The 19,592-nt window shown below is 44.6% G+C and overlaps 1 protein-coding gene across 3 annotated transcripts; it reads left to right on the top strand.

Moving 5' to 3' along the window:
* The first annotated feature begins 10 nt into the window (after nucleotides 1-10).
* SPRTN (SprT-like N-terminal domain) lies at nucleotides 11-12,088 on the top strand. 3 transcript variants are annotated; one of them, XR_010412430.1, is made up of 6 exons: nucleotides 12-625; nucleotides 1,612-1,711; nucleotides 5,437-5,565; nucleotides 8,270-8,534; nucleotides 8,905-9,222; nucleotides 9,706-9,842. XR_010412430.1 is itself a non-coding variant. In XM_064594635.1 (5 exons), the coding sequence occupies exons 1-5, from the start codon at nucleotides 405-407 to the stop codon at nucleotides 9,722-9,724; spliced, it is 756 nt and encodes a 251-aa protein (XP_064450705.1). In that variant the 5' UTR covers nucleotides 11-404; the 3' UTR covers nucleotides 9,725-9,862. The 3 variants fall into 3 exon arrangements, 2 of the variants coding, with proteins under 2 accessions (XP_064450705.1, XP_045733788.1); XM_064594635.1 differs by lacking the exon at nucleotides 8,905-9,222 and having other exon boundaries at nucleotides 11-625; nucleotides 9,684-9,862; XM_045877832.3 differs by lacking the exon at nucleotides 8,905-9,222 and having other exon boundaries at nucleotides 18-625; nucleotides 9,706-12,088.
* Nucleotides 12,089-19,592: the final 7,504 nt, after the last annotated feature.

Raw genomic sequence — 19,592 nt, 5'->3', positions numbered from 1 at the left:
GGGGGCGCTATTGCGGAAGCGAGTGGAGGGCGAGGCAGAGGGACGTGGGTACTGCGCATGGGCTGAGCGTGACGTTGGTGCTTGAAGTTAGCGGCGAAGCGTAAGGCGGTAACCAGTTTCCTGAAACCTCCCTGGAGTCCAAGCCCTGGGAACCCACGTTTTGAGCCCACTAGGAGGTGTCATGCCGAATTCTCTTTTTTAAGCCCCAGAATCTTGGCTTCGGCGTTTGGGGCAAACTCAGTTCTCGTTCTAGAGCCGGTTATTCCTGAGTTCTCGCGAGACCGGCGGGCGGCCCGAGAGCCGCCCGAGAGCCGCCCGAGAGCCGGTATCTCCTAGGAGCTCTACCAGGCCCTCGGAGCTTCGGAGACGTGGGGCCAGCTTAACGCCGGCGGACACCGGCCGTGATGGATGAGGATCTGGTGCTGGCACTACGGCTTCAGGAGGAGTGGAACTTGCAGGGTTCGGAGCGCGACCGGGCCCAGGCGCCCCTGTCGCTGGTGGACGCGTCCTGGGAGTTGGTGGACCCAACCCCGGATTTGCAGGCCCTGTTTGTGCAGTTCAACGATCAGTTCTTCTGGGGCCAGCTGGAGGCCGTCGAGGTGAAGTGGAGCATGCGAATGACCCTGTGAGTCCCGAGCCCCGCTGGGGAAACGAGGGCGGCTGGCAGCTTCCCTGCAGCCCCCGGCCCTGGGCTTCTCTTCTTTCTCCGCCCCGATGGGCCCGGGGGTCTTGTTTTGGACCGGCAGCTCCTCTCGGTGTATCTCTCTCTTCCCTACTCTGTCTCTCTCCCGCTCGAGCAACTTTAAGAAACCGTGTGTCCCGTCCCGGGAACAGTTTGGTTTGTAGAGGACACAGTGAGAGAAAAGGATGTGTCTTTGGATCTCCTCTGATTTGAAAATAAATTAACACATTTCTGACCCAGGAGGGAGAAGCAACCAGTCAGCCCCTAAGAAAGAATGCCGAGGAGGCAGCGAAGTCTCCCAAGGATGTGTGTTGTCCTCTTCTATGCTCCTTGAGATATCCCCACTTACTAGTGAGCTCAGGTGTTAGAAGGGGCATGGGGTTGACGTTTCCATATTTCTGGACCCAAAGGATCTTCGGGGATGCCTCTAAAAGGATGTGCACTAAGGTTGAGAAATCCCGGTTTGAAATAACTTGTTCCTGCACATGAACGGAATTAACAAGTTTAAGATGGGGTTGTATGCCAGGTGCTTGTTTTTGAAGGGATACAAAACAGCCTAAAGTAAGACATATTAAGATATGACACGAAACTGTGCTTAAAGAACAAATCTTCATAAAGGCTTCGATTACAGTTTTAGAGATGTGCTAATGGAGATCTGGCTGTTAACACAGACTGATTATAGTTTGTAGGGAGGAGACTGGGAGCAGAACAGGATTGTCCTCTTCGGGCTCCTGCAGCCTGCCTGGCTAGGGCAAGGGATGCAGTACTGTTGACAAATCTCTCTCACTGGGGGGAAATGCAAGTATCTCCTAACAAAGAAGGTACACTAGTGTGAACTGCCCGAGAATGTATAAGGATTTACTCTTTCATCTGTATTTCTCTTTTGTGTATATTAGGTGAATGATGCTTTTGTGGTGGTTGTTTTCCAGGTGTGCTGGGATATGCAGCTATGAAGGGAGGGGTGGAATGTGTTCCATCCGTCTCAGTGAACCTCTTTTAAAGTTGAGACCAAGAAAGGATCTCGTAGAGGTATTGTTTGCATAAACTTGATTCTTAGCTGAGTAATTAAAAATGCTTATTACTGATCTAGGCTGCTGTGAGTTAACCTGTAATGTAAAAAAAAAACCAAAAACTTGTTTTTTGTCATTGCAAACTTTAACTGCAGGGCACCTGTTAATGATTACCTTATATTTTTATAGTTCTTCACAGCTAAAGGCTTTCAGGTATATTATCTAATTTGATCTTCACAACAACCCTGTTTTTGTACAATGTGTGTTGTCCTCCTTTTTATAAATGAGGATGTTAAGGTTCAGAGGGCTAAGTAACTGGTTGAAGTTACATATTTAGGAGCAGAGAAAAAATTAGGACCCATATCTTCCTACTGAGGCACACAAATTTTGATAGTTCAGCCACCATGGTGCCGCCCTCCCAGAATATCTACCTGAGCTGGTATAACCACCAGCGTGGGCAAGGGCACGCTTCACTAGCAAAATGGAGCAGTGGGAGCTCCCAGATTATGGTTAGTTGAGTCTAGAAGATGCCTGAAATTCCCCAAGATGCACCCAGTGTGACTGGTCTTGCCCCAGTTATGTCACTTGAAACGTATGCATGAAAGAGGGTAGGGTGGTAGAGATTAGATGGGAAATATGTTAAAACATGCTTGGAAATATGAAAGATGGTGTTTTTAAGGATAGTGAAAGGTAATGGGTTTCAGAACAATGTGAATATACTTCATATTCCAGAACTGTACACTTAAAAATAGTTAAGATGGTAAATTTTATGTTACATGCTTTTTACCAATAATTAGAAAAAAAGTAAATGGTTACTAAGTGTAAAATGGTACAGCAGAAATAATAAAAAAAAGGAATAAAGGAACAAAACCCTGCAAAAAAAAAAAGGCATAAACACAATATCAGTAATTATATTAAATGTAGATGGACTAAGCACTAATTAAAGACATGAAATGACATACTAGATGAAAAGAGATGTGCTTAAGATAATGACATACATGCATTAAATGTAGAAGGTTGGAAAAAAGTATTATCATTCAAACAATAACAGAAAACTTGTATCAGACTAAAGATTTTTTTTTTTTTTTTAAGATTTTATTTATTTGACAGAGAGAGAGACAGCGAGAGAGGGAACACAAAGCAGGGGGAGTGGGAGAGGGAGAAGCAGGCCCCTTGCAGAGCAGGGAGCCCGATGTGGGGCTTGATCCCAGGACCCTGGGATCATGACCTGAGCGGAAGGCAGACGCCTAACGACTGAGCCGCCCACGCGCCCCCCGGAGTTGATAATTTTAAAAGGGATGTTTTCGTAATGACCAAGTTAAAATGTTTGATTCACCCATTTTTCTGTTCAGCGTAATTTGATAAGACTGTGGTTCATTGATGGCAGTCTAGTTCTTCTGATGGAAATTCTTTGTAAAAAAAATTATGAACAAGGTTTGCTCTTGAAGACCTTTATGACTTTCACTTTTTTTTAAGCATATATATTTTTTAAGATTTTATTTATTTATTTGAGAAAGAGAGAGAGGGAGGGCACAAAGGGCAAGTGAGAGGGAGAAGCAGGCTCCCTGCTGAGTAGAGAGCCGGACACAGGGCTTGATCCCAAGACCCTGAGATCATGACCTGAGCCGAAAGCAGACGGTTAACCAACCAAGCCACCCAGGCGCCCTGTGACTTTCACTTTTTAAAAAATGTATTCATATTTCTTTAGGATACATTATTAAATAGCAGCCTTAAATACTTTTGTGAATTTTGCACCTACACTTCTGCATCCTTGGTGTGGAAATGAGCAGTAGGCTGTTGTTTTAATTCAAAGAAGATTTATGTAAATTCAGATGAAATTTGGGCCAATCACAGGATTTACCATCAAATGCTATTCACTAGAGCAGTAGGTTTTCTTGTTTGTTTCGAAATTTTACATGATTCAAAAATCCCAAAACTATAGAAAGCTATACACACAGAAATGTTGTCCTACCCCATCCCTCTCTATGCTGAACTTCCTGACTACTGTAGGATACTGTTGTTATTAGTTTCTTTTTTGTTTCATTTTTCTGTTTTGCAAATTTTTTTTTAAAGATTTATTTATTTGAGAGAGTGAGCGAGCATGAGCCTCCAGGAGGGGTGAGGGAGAGGGAGACAGGACCTCAGGCAGACTCTGTGCTGAGTGTGGAGCCAGATACGGGGCTCAATCTCACAACCCTGAGATCGTGACCTGAGCTGAAACCAAGAGTCAGATGCTTAACCAGCTGTGCCACCCAGGTGCCCCTGTTTTGCAGATATTTATGTCCATTCTTATTCCCTCTCCCAATCACCTAACATACAAAATACTGTGTAGGTTCTTCTGTACTTTGTCCTTTCCATTTAAACAGTATACCCTGTAGGTTTCTCCAAATGATTTCATAGAGATCTTTTTCATTCTTTAAGTCTGTATAGAATTCTGTGATGTGGATTTTCCCTAGTTCCTTCAGCCAGGCCCCTATTGCTAAACACTTACTTCCAGTGTTAACCTTATAAACAGTGCCACAATGAAAATACCTGGTACACATGACCTTTCTTATTAGTCTCGGGATTGCTGGGTCAGAGGATAAATGCATTTGTAATTTTGTGAGATGTTACCAAATTCTCCTCTGTGAGGGTGTGTACCATTTTTCAGTCCCATCAGAGATAGATGGGAATGTTTTTTTCCTTAGCTTTACTAATTGTGTCAAACTTCAGGAGTTTTGCTACTCTAGATAAGCAGGAGTGGCCTACTGGTGTAGCATTAGTTTGTATTTGCTTTTATAAATGAAGTGCACATTTTTTTTCATGTTTATGCTTTATCCTAATTTTTTATCATTTTAAAATTTGGTTTCTATAGCAATGACAGAGACTTTATATCTCTTTTTCTGTGAACCCATCTATGACCTTGGCCCACTGGAAAATTGGGTTGTTGGTCATCTTGTGTTGACTTTCGTAGCTCTTCATGTTTTAAGAATTAGTAGCCTGAGGGCGCCTGGGTGGCTCAGTTGGTTAAGCGACTGCCTTCGGCTCAGGTCATGATCCTGGAGTCCCGGGATCGAGTCCCGCATCGGGCTACCTGCTCGGCAGGGAGTCTGCTTCTCCCTCTCCCGCTCCCCCCTCTTGTGCTCTTTCTCTCTCTCACTCTCTCTCTCAAATAAATAAATAGAATCTTTAAAAAAAAATTAGTAGCCTGAGAGATGCATTGCACATATATCATTCTGAATTGGTCTTTTCAGTCACTGTGTTTTCTCCCCCACACAGAATTTTGAAGTTTTTTTTTTAAAGATTTTATTTATTTATTCATTAGAGACAGAGACAGAGAGAGAGGCAGAGGGAGAAGCAGGCTCCCTGCCGAGCAGGGAGCCTGATGCGGGACTCGATCCCAGGACGCTGGGATGATGACCTGAGCCGAAGGCAGATGCTTAACCATCTGAGCCACCCAGGCGCCCCAGAATTTTAAAGTTTTTATGTAGTTGAGTTCATTGATCTTTCCTTTTGGGTTTTGATGAAGAGTTAAAAAGGCTTTTCTTGGAACAGAGTTCTTAACCTGGGATTTGCAGAGCTTCGGAGCATATATGCAAAGTTTTGTGAATGTATGTGTATGTAATTTTTCTAGAAAGACAGTTCATGACTTCTGTCAATTTCTGAAAGGAGCCCGTGATCCAAACAGAGTTAAGACCCCCAGGTAGAGTAAGAAAATGCATTTTTATTTTCAAAAGCACCCTAACAAATTGTTTTCTGTTTCAGACCCTCTTGCATGAAATGATACATGCCTATTTATTTGTCACTAATAATGATAAAGACCGGGAGGGGCACGGCCCAGAGTTTTGTAAACATATGCATCGCATCAATCGCCTGACTGGAGCCAATATAACGGTATATGATTTAAATAATAAATAAATATAACATTTACTAATTTAAGTAATTAGTTTACTAAATATTAAACAAGTATAACATTTATGATTTTTAGTAGTTTATTCAGTAAACCTTGGGATTTAACTAAAAATAGACAACAGGTAGGAATAAATACTGTCTTTGAGGATTTTCCACAGTGAGTGATAAGACGGGCGAAGAGACGCTGACTGGCTCGTCTCGGGCTGGGCCTCACCGCGGCCCCCCAAGGCCTCTGAGCATAGCTAGGGCGACACTGGATGCAGAAGTGGCTGCAGGCCTGCACTACCTCTGGGTCATTACAACTGTCCCTTAGCTTCCTTTCCTTGTGATAGTCTCCTCCTTTGATCGTTCCTGAATGTGCTGCCATTTCATGGGTCGTTGCCATCACCAGAAGCCTTCCTGGATTCATATTTCTGCGTGATACTGTAGGAAGCAGAGCCTGGGGTCAAAAAACCCAGGAGTCTGATGCCAGGGTTCCGATGCTGGCTCCACGGATGGCGAACGGTGGGGCCTCACGCAGGAGGAGGCAGTGAGGGCAGTAAGGATACTTACCTGCGGGTCCTTGAGGATTAAAGGAGAAAATACACACAAAACATTGTAGCCCGGTTTGAGTACAAGTTAAAATACTAGGTGCTTTTATTATTACGGATTCATTTTATTAGGTGACCGTACTGTTCCTTTTCTCCTGCCTCTCACAGCCCCCAGCTTGTCTGGCTTCTGAGGGAACTTTGCAGCCCCCGTGCCGCTCCTCACACATCCTCTCCCTCACATGCGCCACTTCCTCTCTGCTCTGTCACATGCCCTGCGTCTTTGTGGCGGGCCAGGACTGCTCCGTCCTTTGAATGTCCTCAGCAGCTCTTTGACCTTTTACAGTATTTTATTCTACTTTCCCACCTCTGCACACAGGGCGGCTCTTAGCTTTGCACATCGTTGTATAAGACGTGTGATGCAGCACCCCCACTAGGGCTTAATGGGTACTGCACTGGATTGAACTAAATAGAATATTCGTTCCTGCAAAGATTATTTCCTGCAATAAAGGCCAGTGTGGTGGAAAATGGAAAGTGCTCACCTTCTGTATATTTTTTTCTAGCTGTTGGCTTTAATTTTCCAGAGAGCTCGTGTATTATCAAACAGAGTTACTTCAACATAAGAAAGTGGCCTGCATTAACAAAAGAATTGTGGAGTTGCTGGTACAAAAGGCTTTTAGTTTCCTCATTAGCGTTTTCACTTTAAGCAAAGTCCTGGTATACTTCCTATTGTTCAGTTGGAAGAGGATATATTCTTTTATCTTGCACGTCTGTGTGTTTTCACTTAGGAGAGGTTTTACCGAGTGGACACCCCTTGCTTTTACAGGTTACATCCTGTTATAACAAACTCCACAGGGCATCCAGTTGCATAGTTTTATTTTAGTGACGACATCGTTAAAGAAGTCACATCCCAGGCTGTAGGAGTTACAGGAATTTGAAGCAAAACAGATCCAGTGCCCTGGCTGTTTGACCAGTGAATTAAGTGAAGAATTCTCAACATAAGGGAGAAGGCAGGTGTTCCGTAGCTCTTTGTCCCCAAACCCCCACCCTCCAGGGTCTTGTGCACCGAACATAACGTGTACTGTTGGCATGCTTGGCAAGTCAGAGAGGTGTTTTGCTTAGGATGGAGAGCCAGTATAAAACTTAGCTGTAGAGTTGTAGAAGGCTTTACATTCTTTCCCTTGGGGAAATTGTTAGAAAGTTAAAGGTCTTTGGTTAAAAAGAAAAAAAAAAAATCTCACCTATGGATGCTCCTTATCTTGTACAGTAGTAATGTTCTACGAGAAGACAGAAGAAAAAGGTACGAGGAGTTATTTAGGATTATCGGTTTTTCAGTGGTGCCCTGCTATCCTCAGGGCCACCAAGGTGGGAGGGCTAACTTTCCTCTCATCCAGACCGCTTTCATCTGTAAGTAGGGTTCTTCTAGAGGGTGCAACTAAAGGATCCTGTGTAAGGACTGCAAAGCCCATTTGCAGAGAATTTTCTTTGAATCAATGAATGAAGCTTTTCATTAAGTCAGGCAGCAAATACTGACTGAGCACCTTCACTGTGCTGGAGCCTGTATTAGCTGCTAGGGACACAGAGATGAAGACAGTTGAAATCTGGGGAGCTTTTCACCTTAAGCAGATAAAATGATGCCCCGTAAGGCTCAGTACAGACACGAGCAAAGAGCTTCGAGAATGTGGAGTGGGTGTCGCAGAGGCTGCATCAGGCAAGAGGCTTGTGTAGGTGGAGTGGGGCATTTATAGGAGATCGTCCAGGACTCCTTGGGAGTGTGACCTGTGGGGGAAAGTATCAGTTGAGCAGGGGGAACAATTCGGCATTATATGAAACTGTGTCTTTATCATAATTTTTGATTATTTTAAAATTTGGTTTCTAAAGGTTTTAGCATTGATAGGGGCTTTTATGGGTTAAAATTTTTTTTTTTTGTCTTCTAACCTCCCATCTGTCTGTCTTTAGACAGTTCATGAAGTGTTAGCTGCTGCTAGCCCATTAAAAGGAGCTTTTGCACAGAAGCCAAGGCTAGTCGCTGTCCTGCCCAAAGCGTCACCGCAGGGAGCTCTCAGAAACCGGAGGGTTCCAACAGTGGAAGGCCGCTTACCAGTTTTCTTACGCTGGTGGGCTCGCCCCCTTAACGCTGAGCGCTCTCTCCTGCCCAGGTGTGCCACACTTTCCACGACGAGGTGGACGAGTACCGGCGACACTGGTGGCGTTGCAGCGGCCCGTGCAGGGACAGGAAGCCCTACTATGGCTACGTCAAGCGCGCCACCAACCGGGCGCCCTCTGCTCACGACTACTGGTGGGCCGAGCACCAGAAGACCTGCGGCGGCACTTACATCAAAATCAAGGAGCCAGAGAACTACTCCAGGAAGGGCAGAGGAAAGACAGCACTGGGGACGCCGCCAACAGCCCCAGAAGATAAAGGTAGCTTGCTGTCCGTGCTTCCCCCTTGGCTGGGACCGCGGTTCACCACGTGAAGCCAGAGCTGGCCTCTGGAGCACTGCTGCTAGGACGGGCTTAAGGAGGATTCTTTCTCCTAGAGATATTTGTAAGCATGGCCTTAGGAAAAAAATCCCCGTTTATGAAGTGATGGTAGAAAAATGTACTTCGCTCGATGTAGATGTGAGTTAAAGTAGAAATAGTTTCCACGGATAATATTGGCGGGTAAAGTCCCTTTCCCTGTCTTGACTTGATGAGTCATTGGGAAACAGAAGGCAAAATGATTGTCACAATAAAAACAATAATTCAAATAACAATGCCCGGAATTAGTCCTGACCCCAGCCCTTCCTATCAGTTGGATTCTAGCCGAGTGACTTCTGCTGTTGATGTATGTATTTTCATTGGAGAAGAATGGGAAAAGGATATGACATGTATGTGCTGGTACTTCATCTTCAAGATTTATCCCTTTCCTATGAAGTTCAGAGTAACTGCCTTTTGAAGAGGGAACCAGGTCACTAAAGTTAATGCTTCTTCCCTTGGGAATTTGTTGGTTGGATCCAGAAACATAATAAGCTACTCTTCCCAAATCCAAAATGTTCAGTGAGTGGAGAAGCTAGAGAAGAATTTACGTGGAGAGATTATATGTCCTCATTCTGTGGGAGTAGGAGAAAAGGTAAGAATGTGGGAGCAGACTTCTCCCTCTGGAACTAAACTTCAAGAATGCTAAGTGATTTTCAGGGCACCTGGGTGGCTCAGTCAGTTAAGTGTCTGCCTTCGGCTCAGGTCATGATCCCAGGGTCCTGGGATCGAGGCCCGCATCCGGCTCCCTGCTTGGCAGGAAGCCTGCTTCTCCCTTCCCCTCTTCCCCTGCTTGTGTTCCTGCTCTCGCTCGCTCTCTCTGTCAGATAAATAAATAAATAAAATCTTTAAAAAAAAAAGAATGCTAAGTGATTTTCAAGGTAAAAGTTCCTTTGCTGGTAGTGTTTGGATGATAGAACTCCTTATCTGAATAGAAGATGTTTTTTATCCTTTGTGTCCTCTCCATCCCAGAGCCCCCTGACCGCTGCAGATTGTCCTTCTCCCATTAATAGGTCATTAGCTTAACATTTGTTGCTGTATTAATTTTGAGTCAAGAAAACCTTTGCTTCTTTTGCAGAGAAACTCAACAGAGGTGAGACCCAACTGTTAATCCCTTTCAGCGGGAAAGGATATGTTCTCGGAGAAACGAGCAATTCGCCTTCATCTGGGAAGTTTGTCACTCCATATGCTATTAATAAAACCCAAGATCTTTTAAGTCAAGACCATTCAGCAAAAGCTCTTAGACGTAATTCTAAAATTGAGGTGAAATTGGAACAGAATGGTTCGAGTAAAAAAACTCCTCTAGTGTCCCCTGTTCTCACTACCAGTCACCAAAATGTCTTAAGCAACTACTTTCCTAGAGTCTCAGTTGCCAGCCAGAAGGCCTTCCGAAGTGTGAATGGATCTCCAACAAAAAGCCTAGCAGCTGGTGACATCGCTAAAAACTCAGTCTCTTCTGGTTCTCAAAGAAGGGTCACCTCTTCGAAGAAACCCCTGAGAAATTCTTTAAAAGCATCGCAATCAACGTCTGTGACTGCACCCCAGGATGTGAGTGGGCCTGAAGAGACGTTCCCAAGTAAACGAGCCAGGCTAGAAGACAAGACTGTTGTTGACAGTTATTTTATCAAGAAAGAGCAAGTACAAAGTGGTGGAAATGCTCCAAAGTGGAGTCCCCATCCTACAGCTGCGACTCCGAACCCCAGCAGCTCAGCCAGAATGGTTGATTGTCCCGTCTGTCAGAATGAGGTTGTGGAGTCTCAGATTAATGAGCACTTGGACTTGTGCCTTGTAGGGGATAGCATCGAAGTCGAAAGTTGAAAAAGTCTTGGAAAAACAAATGGTGTCACACGCCACCTGTATTACCCCACGAATAGGGGGTCAGCCACTCCGGAAGTTCGGTGAAAGTAATACTAAGATTTGTAGGTTAATGATCTAGTTTTGTTTGATATATATATATATGAGATTGTAGTGGAAAATATTCTGTGTTGAAAAGGGCTATATTTCCACTCTTGCCTTGCGTATCCTGTAGCCCAGAGTTCATTCTGCGTGTTTACATGTATAATTTTTAGATACTGTTGTTCTCTCTTGCTCTTAAAGGTATTTGATTAAAGGTATTTAATCTTTTTATTTATATACTTCCCTCAAAATATTCAGTGAGGAATCCTGCCAGGTATTTGGCTAAACTGAATATTTATTAATATTAAAACTCAGTCCCAGAACTGGAAGTTAATATTCAGAACGTCAGACACATCGACCAAAAATACAATCTGGAGGACAAAGTATATTAGTTGTTTTAGGGTACTCACCGTTTTTGGTTTTTTGGTTTCTTTTTTTAATCTTAGGAGGAAATGCATTTTCTGTATTTTAAAGAATTTTATTTTCTGTCATCACTAAAAAGGTGGCAGCAGGTTTTAGGTTAAAGTACAGAAGGAATATAGTTTGAAATAAAAATTTTAGACTATTACTCCTGCAATCCCGTAAGCCAGAGTTGAGCAGTTTTCTCACAATGTAGCCAAATGAGTGGATCAAGTGCTTGAGTAACTGGCCTAAGTAACATCACGGAGTTGCCTAGTTTATGTTAACAGTGGAACATTATCTGGAAACAGTATCACGAACCTTAAGCCAAAGTTGTAACCGTTAGAATAAAAAGGACATTTTAAAAAGTATAATTCTTTTTGAAAACATCCCTTTCCATGTTACAGCAAAGAGACAAAGGTCCTTTTATCGTAAGTTTACTTTCTCATGCCTGTTACCTCTAGCATGTTGGCTTTTTTCCAAGAGTTTAGTTCACAGGTTTTCTTTTTTCTGACCTTTGTTGCAACATGACCACACACCTGAGGGGCCAGCTCTGAAGTGTGAACTTGGACTTGTGAACTTGGACTTGGACATCGTGCTCTCCTGGGCGGCGGCTGCCCAGGTCAGGGAGGGAACGTTGCAGCTCCCGCAGGAGGCGGCCGCATGGGTGCCTCTTCACGGGCCCCAGCCACTGCCTCCAAATGTAACCACTGTTTACATCTCGTCCCCAGGGGTTGCTTGAGCTTGTCTTTGAACTTCATAAAGCCCTGCCCTCGTTGCCACGTTAGAAGTTCCTTCTGTTTCATTGCTCTGTAGTGTCTGTCTGAATATGCCAGTTTATCCGAGCATTCTAGTATTACCGGACGTGGGAATTAGTCCCAGTCTGAGGCTGGCTCTTATGAATAATGCTGCTGAGAACATTCTTACTCATTGCCGTTGGGCATATACCCAGGACTGGAGGTGCCAGGGCACAGGGTGTTTGCAGGTTTGACTTTAGTAAATACTGGCGGCGATGTAGGAGAGTTCCAGTTGTTCAACTGTCTTCACACTGTTATCAGTCCTTTTCGTTGGCTCATCTGGTTGAGTGTTTACAAGTTTTGATATTTCTTAAGTATGAAGTTGAAAAATGGTATTTTAATAAATATTTATAGATAAATGACTTAAAATGTGTATTCTGTTGAATATATGCAATTATATACTTTCACAGAGGATCATTTTCTCTTAATTCAATTTAGCAAATTATATGCAGGTAAACCGTTTTTGAGCCAAAATTGTATGAGGTTCTGGGGCAAAGAAGTAAATAAGACAGTCCATGTCCTCAGGCTTTATAAAAACAGCCTAGTTGGGTAGTGAGACAAGAACAGATTAATTTGAACACAGGAAGTGCACTTGACTGGTTTCTGCTGGGAGCTGTGGGGACTTCAGGACGATCAGCACAGCCAGGACATCAGGGGATGTATCCTGGAGGAAACACCTTCCAAGCTGGATCTTCTAGGGTGAGTCAGGGTAGCCTGGTAAGAAAGGATGGAAAGGGCCTTGCAGAATGAGGGAGCACAAGAAAGGTGTTGGAGCTAGACCAGCACATTCTACTGGGGGAACTAAGCCAGTCCAAATGAACAGAGAGTAAGATGTGAGGGGTAAAATGGCAGAAGGACTGCAGACAGATCTAGCTAGGTGGAATTTTGAGGGTGGTGTTAAGTCCACTTTATGTTTGGTTTGTGTGGTCCCTGGTGACACATCTGTTGATTCAGGTGGAGGCGGTGCTCTGGAGGGGAGGGGCGGGTGGGGAGAGGGGTTCGAAAGGTTTGTAAGCCAGTCAAGAACATTTGAGAAGTGTTTTGATGGATTCTCTGGGGGCAACATTAATGGGAGGAAGAAGGGCAGTGGCAGGGCTGGAGAGAGGGTGGGTTGAGAAAGAGCTAGGTGGTAAAATGAAGAGTTGGTCAGTTGTTTCTTTGGCGGGGGAGGGGCAGAGATAGGGAGAGAATCTTCAGCAGGCTCTGCGCTGAGAACATGACCTCTCACAACCCTGAGATCATGACCCAAGCTGGAAATCAAGTCAGTCGCTTAACCGAATGAACCACCCGGGCGCCCCTTGAGTTGGTCAGTTTTAAGGGATGATGACAAGTTAGGAGGCAAGAAAAGGGAAGTTAATTTTAAATGTGGAATTATATAGCTTTCACTTCATGTTAAAGCTTTTGAAAAAACTTGCACCAAAAGAATTCTGCTACCCCCAACTCTGAGTCACTTACATCAGAGAAATTGTTTTCTGTTTTGTTGGTTTAGTTTTTTACCATTAAAGTCCACGCCCTGCCCTAGTAACAGCTGGTGTATCTGGGTCAACCTTTAAATGCTATCACCCTTCATTCTGGAGAGATGGGGTGGGGGAGAAGGGTAGTAAACTTTATAAAAACTCGAGTCAGGGCTATCCACTATCACCTAATTTTAAATTTGGAAAGTTCTGTCTTGCTTTTTAGACTACATAAATGTGTATCTAAAGTGGAAAATACAACAAAACACTCATATTGTCCCATGTCCTAAAGCACTGAGCTTGTTTTTTTCAAAGCTTACAGGATTTTTTTTTTTAACATTTTATTTACTTGACAGTGAGTGAGTGAGCACAAGCAGGGGGAGTGGCAGACAGGGAGAGGGAGAAGCAGGCTCCCTGCTGAGCAGGGAGCTGGATGCGGGGCTCGATCCCAGGACCCTGTGATCATGACCTGAGCCAAAGGCAGACGCTGAGCCGACTGAGCCACCCAGGGGCCCCTACAGGATTTATTTTTTATTATTATGTTCAGTTAGCCAACATACAGTCCATCATTAGTTTTTGATGTAGTGTTCAACGATTCATTAGTTGCATGTTAACAGCCAGTGCTACCGGATTTTGTTTTTAAAGATTTATTTATTTGAGAGAGCAAGAGAGCACGAGTGGGATGGGCAGAGGGAGAGAGAATCTCAAGCAGACAGTGCTGAGCGCGGAGCCCGACACAAGGCACGACCCTGAGATTATGACCTGAGCGGAAACCAAGTGTCACACTGGGCCATCCAGGCACCCCGCAAAGCTTACAGGATTTTTAAGTAAATTTCACTATCAAAGTGAAACAGCTAACTGTATCTTCATGCAAATTTAGTGCCTCCCTGGGATCCTGCACCTGGGTACATGCAGGACCTCTCATCAGGCTGCTCGTAACAAAGGTGAGCTCTTCGTAATTTGTTCATTCTTACTGAGGGCCACTGGTTTCCTGTTACCCTGTGTCTCGCTTTTTTAGCAATTTGTTGTAGTTGTTGACTAGAAGCATATGCACCACTGAAGTGAAACTCTAGTATGACAATTATTATTACAGATTAAATTGCCTTGGGAGTTAAAAGGATGCCATGTGGAGATTTAGCGCTGGGGTTTCTTGTTTTTTCTAACATTCCACCAGAAGGTTATAGGATACATACTTCATCATCACATATCTTTTGAAATGAAAAGACTGGTCTTGGGTGAATCTGGAGCCAGATCATTATTAATTATTAATTACAATGCTGTGCACTGTAATACAGAAACAAGCGGCTGTTGGCTCCCTTCCCTACTGGAGCCAAACTTGCCAAAAGATTTACCCTCTTTGTTTACCGAACACCAGGGGGCGCTCTTGGTAAGTTAAACTTCTCGGGAGGAAAAAAACGAAGCCGAGCCCAAAGCAAATGGACGAGAAACTTGCCAACAACTGGAACAATAATTGCCAGTTCTGATTCGTAGAAAGGAAAGGATAGGTTATGATCTCAAGTCCTGCGCGAAGAGACACAGCAGGCCAAGAATGTGTGCTTGTTCAAACAAACAAGGACTGATGTACAGGGCACCCTAACCTCCCTAGTCTTGTTTTCATTTCACCTCTCACTCAACACGCTGACTTCACAGTTGTCTGCAAGAAAGCAAGCCAGTAACCCACACATAGGGCAAAACCGGGCAGTTCATAACAGGAAGCCTTCCAGACAAGGCAACACCTATACTTTCCTACTATTTCTGAAATTATAGTGCTCTTCCTTTGAGTATGTCTGAGACAACGCACTTCGCTCTCATTCGCCCACATTAATCTGAAGGCTTCCTAGGACACAAATACTGTCCCTTGCCCCTACATCAGAATTTGTCTAACAGAACAAAGAGGAGCCTCTTAGATTCTTGGTGTTAAGTGAATGAAATGGCTAGGCATTTTCAAGTTCCATTTTTATGTGCTTTCTCAATAATAACCCCGTAAATGCCGACTCTTCATCTTTTTTTTTTTTTTTAAAAGATTTTATTTATTTGAGAGAGAATGAGAGAGAGAGAGCAGGAGAGGGGGGAGGGTCAGAGGGAGAAGCAGACTCCCTGCCGAGCAGGGAGCCCGATGCGGGACTTGATCCTGGGACTCCAGGATCATGACCTGAGCCAAAGGCAGTCGCTTAACCAACTGAGCCACCCAGGCGCCCCCTTCTCCGTACTTCTCTGAAGAATCCAAGGTTGTGTATTTTCAAGCTAGAACACTCTTAAGACCCAAATCATTCCAGGTTATAAGCATCCCTTGCAAACTAAATATATGAAAATCTGCATCTATATGAAAGAAACGGGAGGGTATTTATATTTTTTTACATTAGATTCCTCATAGGGTTCTTTTATGCATTTGTATACATTTAAAATAATTCAATAGAGGGGCACCTGACCGGCTGACAGAGGGAGAGAGAAAGGAGAAGCAGGCTTCCCACTGAGCAGGGAGCCCGACGTGGGGCTCGATCCCAGGACCCTGGGATCATGACCTGAGCCAAAGGCAGACGCTTAACCGACTGAGCCACCCAGGCGCCCCAGTAATGCATTTATGAAGATGGACCCACCCACACTTGTTCAGTTCCATACTTAACACCAGATATTCAATAGCCACCTCCACAGGATCCACAAGGGGAGGTTGGAGTCCATCTTCTTAGCATGTCTGTGAGTCCTCCATGTTGTGTACTGGCCGACTGTCCATGCTCCTTTCACCATGTGAGCACCCCTCAATGCATACACACTTGTGTGTACCCACTCTACTTTCTCTTTTAACTTTGGTTATGGACTCTTGGCTGCTTTTCTACTTTTTTCCAATGCCCTTCACTGTATTTTCAGTCGAAATCTATTCTTCCTTGGCCACCCTGTAATTTAATCTTGAGATAATTTTGTCTTTTTAAATTTTTTACAGCTTGCTGAAGGTTTTCTTTTTGTTTCATTTTTGTTCTGACATTTGGAAAGGTTTCTTAAAGATTTTATTTGAAAGAGAGAGGGAGTGTGGGCGTGTGCACATGCAGCAGGGGGAGGGCAGAGGGAGAAGCAGACTCCCCACTGAGCAGGGAGCCCGCGGGGCTCGATCCCAGGACCCTGGGATCATGACCTGAGCCAAAGGCAGACGCTTAACCAACTGAGCCACCCAGGTGTCCCTGATATTTTGAGTTTTGGTTTTTTTTTTAACTTTTTTTTTGTTTTTGTTTTTAAAGATTTTATTTATTTACTTGAGACAGAGAGAATGAGAGACAGAGAGCATGAGAGGGAGGAGGGTCAGAGGGAGAAGCAGACTCCCTGCCGAGCAGGGAGCCCGATACGGGACTCGATCCCGGGACTCCAGGATCATGACCTGAGCCGAAGGCAGTTGCTTAACCAACTGAGCCACCCAGGCGCCCTTGAGTTTTTAAGTTCCGGTGTTAAGTTTAATTTCTGCAAAGTCCTGTTTAAGGATATTTGATTCAGGGTAGTTCTTGTTGCAGTTCTCTTCTGCCTTATCATTGAGGGGAGACTTTTCATCAGGTGTAAACGATTCTCATTTTGTTTTCTAATGGCAGTGTTTATAGATGTTGTCTTCCTTTTTCTGCTCATTTTGAAAGGCATTCTTTTCTTGACTTGCAGAAACAGTTGGTTCTATCCAGGCAGAGAGGAGGGGTTTGCGTGGCTTACTGGAGTTGATTCACTAGTGTTCTGCTGGTACAGGGAAATGCAGTATTCCCCCGAGAGAACACTTTTATTTTGAGCTGGGAGGGGTTGTTCTCTTCTGATTCTGTGATATTTTCCATCCCTGTGAGACCCTTGCTTCCTTCTTGCACTTTACCATCAAGTCTCCAGGAGACCTCTACCCCTTCTCCCAGAAACGGTACCTTCCCCAAACAGTCACCTTCAATCTCGTGAACTTTCAAACTTCTTCCTCAATGACCCAGTGGTCAGTGCTCTGCTGAACCAGGGTCAGATTTATCAAAACAGATCTTCCTCGACTTACAACTGAATGAACCCATGGTAAGCTGAAGATGCCCTTAATACACTAACCTACTGAACATCACAGCTCAGCCCAGCTGACCTTGAGCGTGCTCAGAACACGGAGGTTGGCCTACAGTTGGGCAAAGTCATCTAACACATAGCCTGTTTAATAATAAAGTGATGCACAGCTCATGTAATCACCTGGATACTGCACTGGAAGTGAAAAGCAAGAGTGGCGGTTGGGGCACAGAACGGTAGGAAGTGGGTCGGTTGTTGACCCTCGTGGTCACGTGCCTGCCTCGGAGCTGAGGCCACTGCCGTCACCCAGCATCACGAGCGAGTATGTACCACGTGATCCGTGGCCTGGTAAAAGATCCGAACTCAAAATTCCAAGTACAGTTTCTACTGAGTGCGTATTGCTTTTGCACCATCGTAAAGTTGAAAAATCGTTGAGTCAGCCATCATCAGTCGGAGACTGTATTTCCATCACTTGTGGTGGGGTCCCTGCCTCCCCCCCCCCCCCCCCCGCTGTGTACTGCCACCACCAGGCCCCTGTTTCCCTGGTCCCTTTATCTTATAGCTTCCACCTGACTCTGCCTTCACGTGGGTCCTGATGCTGGCCTCGGAGGCTTAGTTCTCTGCTTTCCTGCAGGTTGAACTTCTGTGTCTCACGGTTATGCTTCGGGCATGCGTTCTAGGTGACTTACTCGGTTCTCCTTATCTGCATGTGTTGGGAAGATTACGAAAGAGATTCAGATTTAGGCGGCTGCCGATATTTCTTGGAAAACCAGAAGCTCAAGTACCTCCCCTTAGACACGAACACCCAGCAAGAATAACCAGACGTGTGAACAAAACCTCTAATATGAAAGAGAAAAATTAAAATGAACACAAAGCAAGGTTAAATACTGTATCTATTAAGCAGAACTGGTTCTTATATACTAAAAAAAAAAAAAAAATTAGAACAAAAGAGAGCTCCTGAAAATTAAAACCTGATAATAGACATGAAACCCTCGCTGGCAAAACTGGAAAAGAGACATAAAAAAACGTAAAGGACAAAGACACACAGTAACTAAGAGCAAGAGGCACAACCCAGTAGATGCAGTGTCTGGACCATGGGAGGTCCAGAAAGAGCAAGAGAATGGAGGGGGGACATAATTAATGTAATCGTTTAAGAAAATGTCCCCACACGTAGGGCATGAATTTACAGACCACATGCCTACCACACTAAAGAACACTGGAAAACTACAGAGGTCCAGGGACAGACAGTAACTCCACGAGCTTCCACAGAGAAAAAGCAGGCTCCATCTAAAGACTCAGGCATAGGAATGGCTTTAGATTTCTTCCCCTGAGCACAAATTTTAACTCTTAAGTGACTCTTCAGGTTTAGTTGCCTGATTCGTTCTCTGTAACATAATCACATTGCCACACGTTGGACTTCCCGGATGAAAGCTTATTTGCTAACCAGCTCCCCACATGAAAGATAAGAATGTAGGGCCCTGTCCAGCCCCCCAGCCCATCCCCACCCCCCCAAGTGGACAGCACACTTCCCATCCCCCATCTTCCTCATGTAATTCCACTGTAACTTAGATCAGGTTGATAGTTCAGACTACTGGTGGTATTCAGAGCTGGGACGCAGAGTAAATCGTGATGACTTTTCATCCACAATTTGCTTGTATCCTTATGTCCTGATTTTCCTACTTTTCCTGTGGCTTCTAGCCCTTAGCAGTCTGGAGCAGTTGTCTCCCTGCCTGCCTGCTAGGCAGCCGTCTTCCTGAGGTCTCCTTTCCCCATTGTTCTGGAGACCCCCTCCACCACTCTGCTGGGTCTCCTGTTTCCTGGATCCCTTATCTTCCCCTTTCTCGGCTGACTTCCTCAATCTGGGGTAGCATGTCCTTCACATGCCTTCCTGCGAAAGGGTATGTGGGTGGTAAATTTTTCAAGATCTGTGTCTTTGTTTTACCCTCACACTCCATTAGTAACTTGCCCGAGCTTAGCACTCTCGTTTGGAAAGCATTTTCCTTCAGCATTTTGAAGGCATTGCACCTCACTGGCTCTAGGTAGGCCCTTCATGTCATTTGTCCAATGGTTTATCCTTGGGCACTTGCCGTATTTCAGGTGAAATTTACTTGCTGGTGATAAGGAAAAGAATCTGCATTAAAACCAACAGCAGAGTGGGGGGAATGGATTCCTGACCTTGGATGTCCAAAGAACGATCCTGAAGCGGTAGAGTCTGGGCATCTCCTCGTGAGTGTTTGTACGTGAACTGAAAACCTCCAGTCCACGAGGACGTGATTAACCATACGGTGTAAATATTTACCACGGCGGTCTATGGCCACCACAGAGTCCTCACGCTTGGGCCATGCGCACCTCGGAAATAATCTGTACTTCATTTAGGTCTCACACGGCTCGGCAGGTGTTTGTTTTCAGATGAGAAAGGCTCC

Source organism: Mirounga angustirostris, unplaced genomic scaffold (assembly GCF_029215605.1).
Source record: "Mirounga angustirostris isolate CCGP_5_RB_7025 unplaced genomic scaffold, mMirAng1.0.hap1 SCAF_6, whole genome shotgun sequence".
Lineage (NCBI taxonomy): Eukaryota > Metazoa > Chordata > Mammalia > Carnivora > Phocidae > Mirounga > Mirounga angustirostris.
This window is presented reverse-complemented; position numbering and strand designations above follow the sequence as displayed.

What these genes read in the sequence shown, in the direction of transcription:
- SPRTN (XM_045877832.3), top strand. Translation starts at nt 405, where the DNA reads ATGGATGAGGATCTGGTGCTGGCACTACGGCTTCAGGAGGAGTGGAAC. An exon ending in CAAGAAAGGATCTCGTAGAG is followed by an intron (nt 1,712 to 5,436) that starts GTATTGTTTGCA and finishes TTTCTGTTTCAG; the next exon opens with ACCCTCTTGCATGAAATGAT. An exon ending in AACAGCCCCAGAAGATAAAG is followed by an intron (nt 8,535 to 9,705) that starts GTAGCTTGCTGT and finishes CTTCTTTTGCAG; the next exon opens with AGAAACTCAACAGAGGTGAG.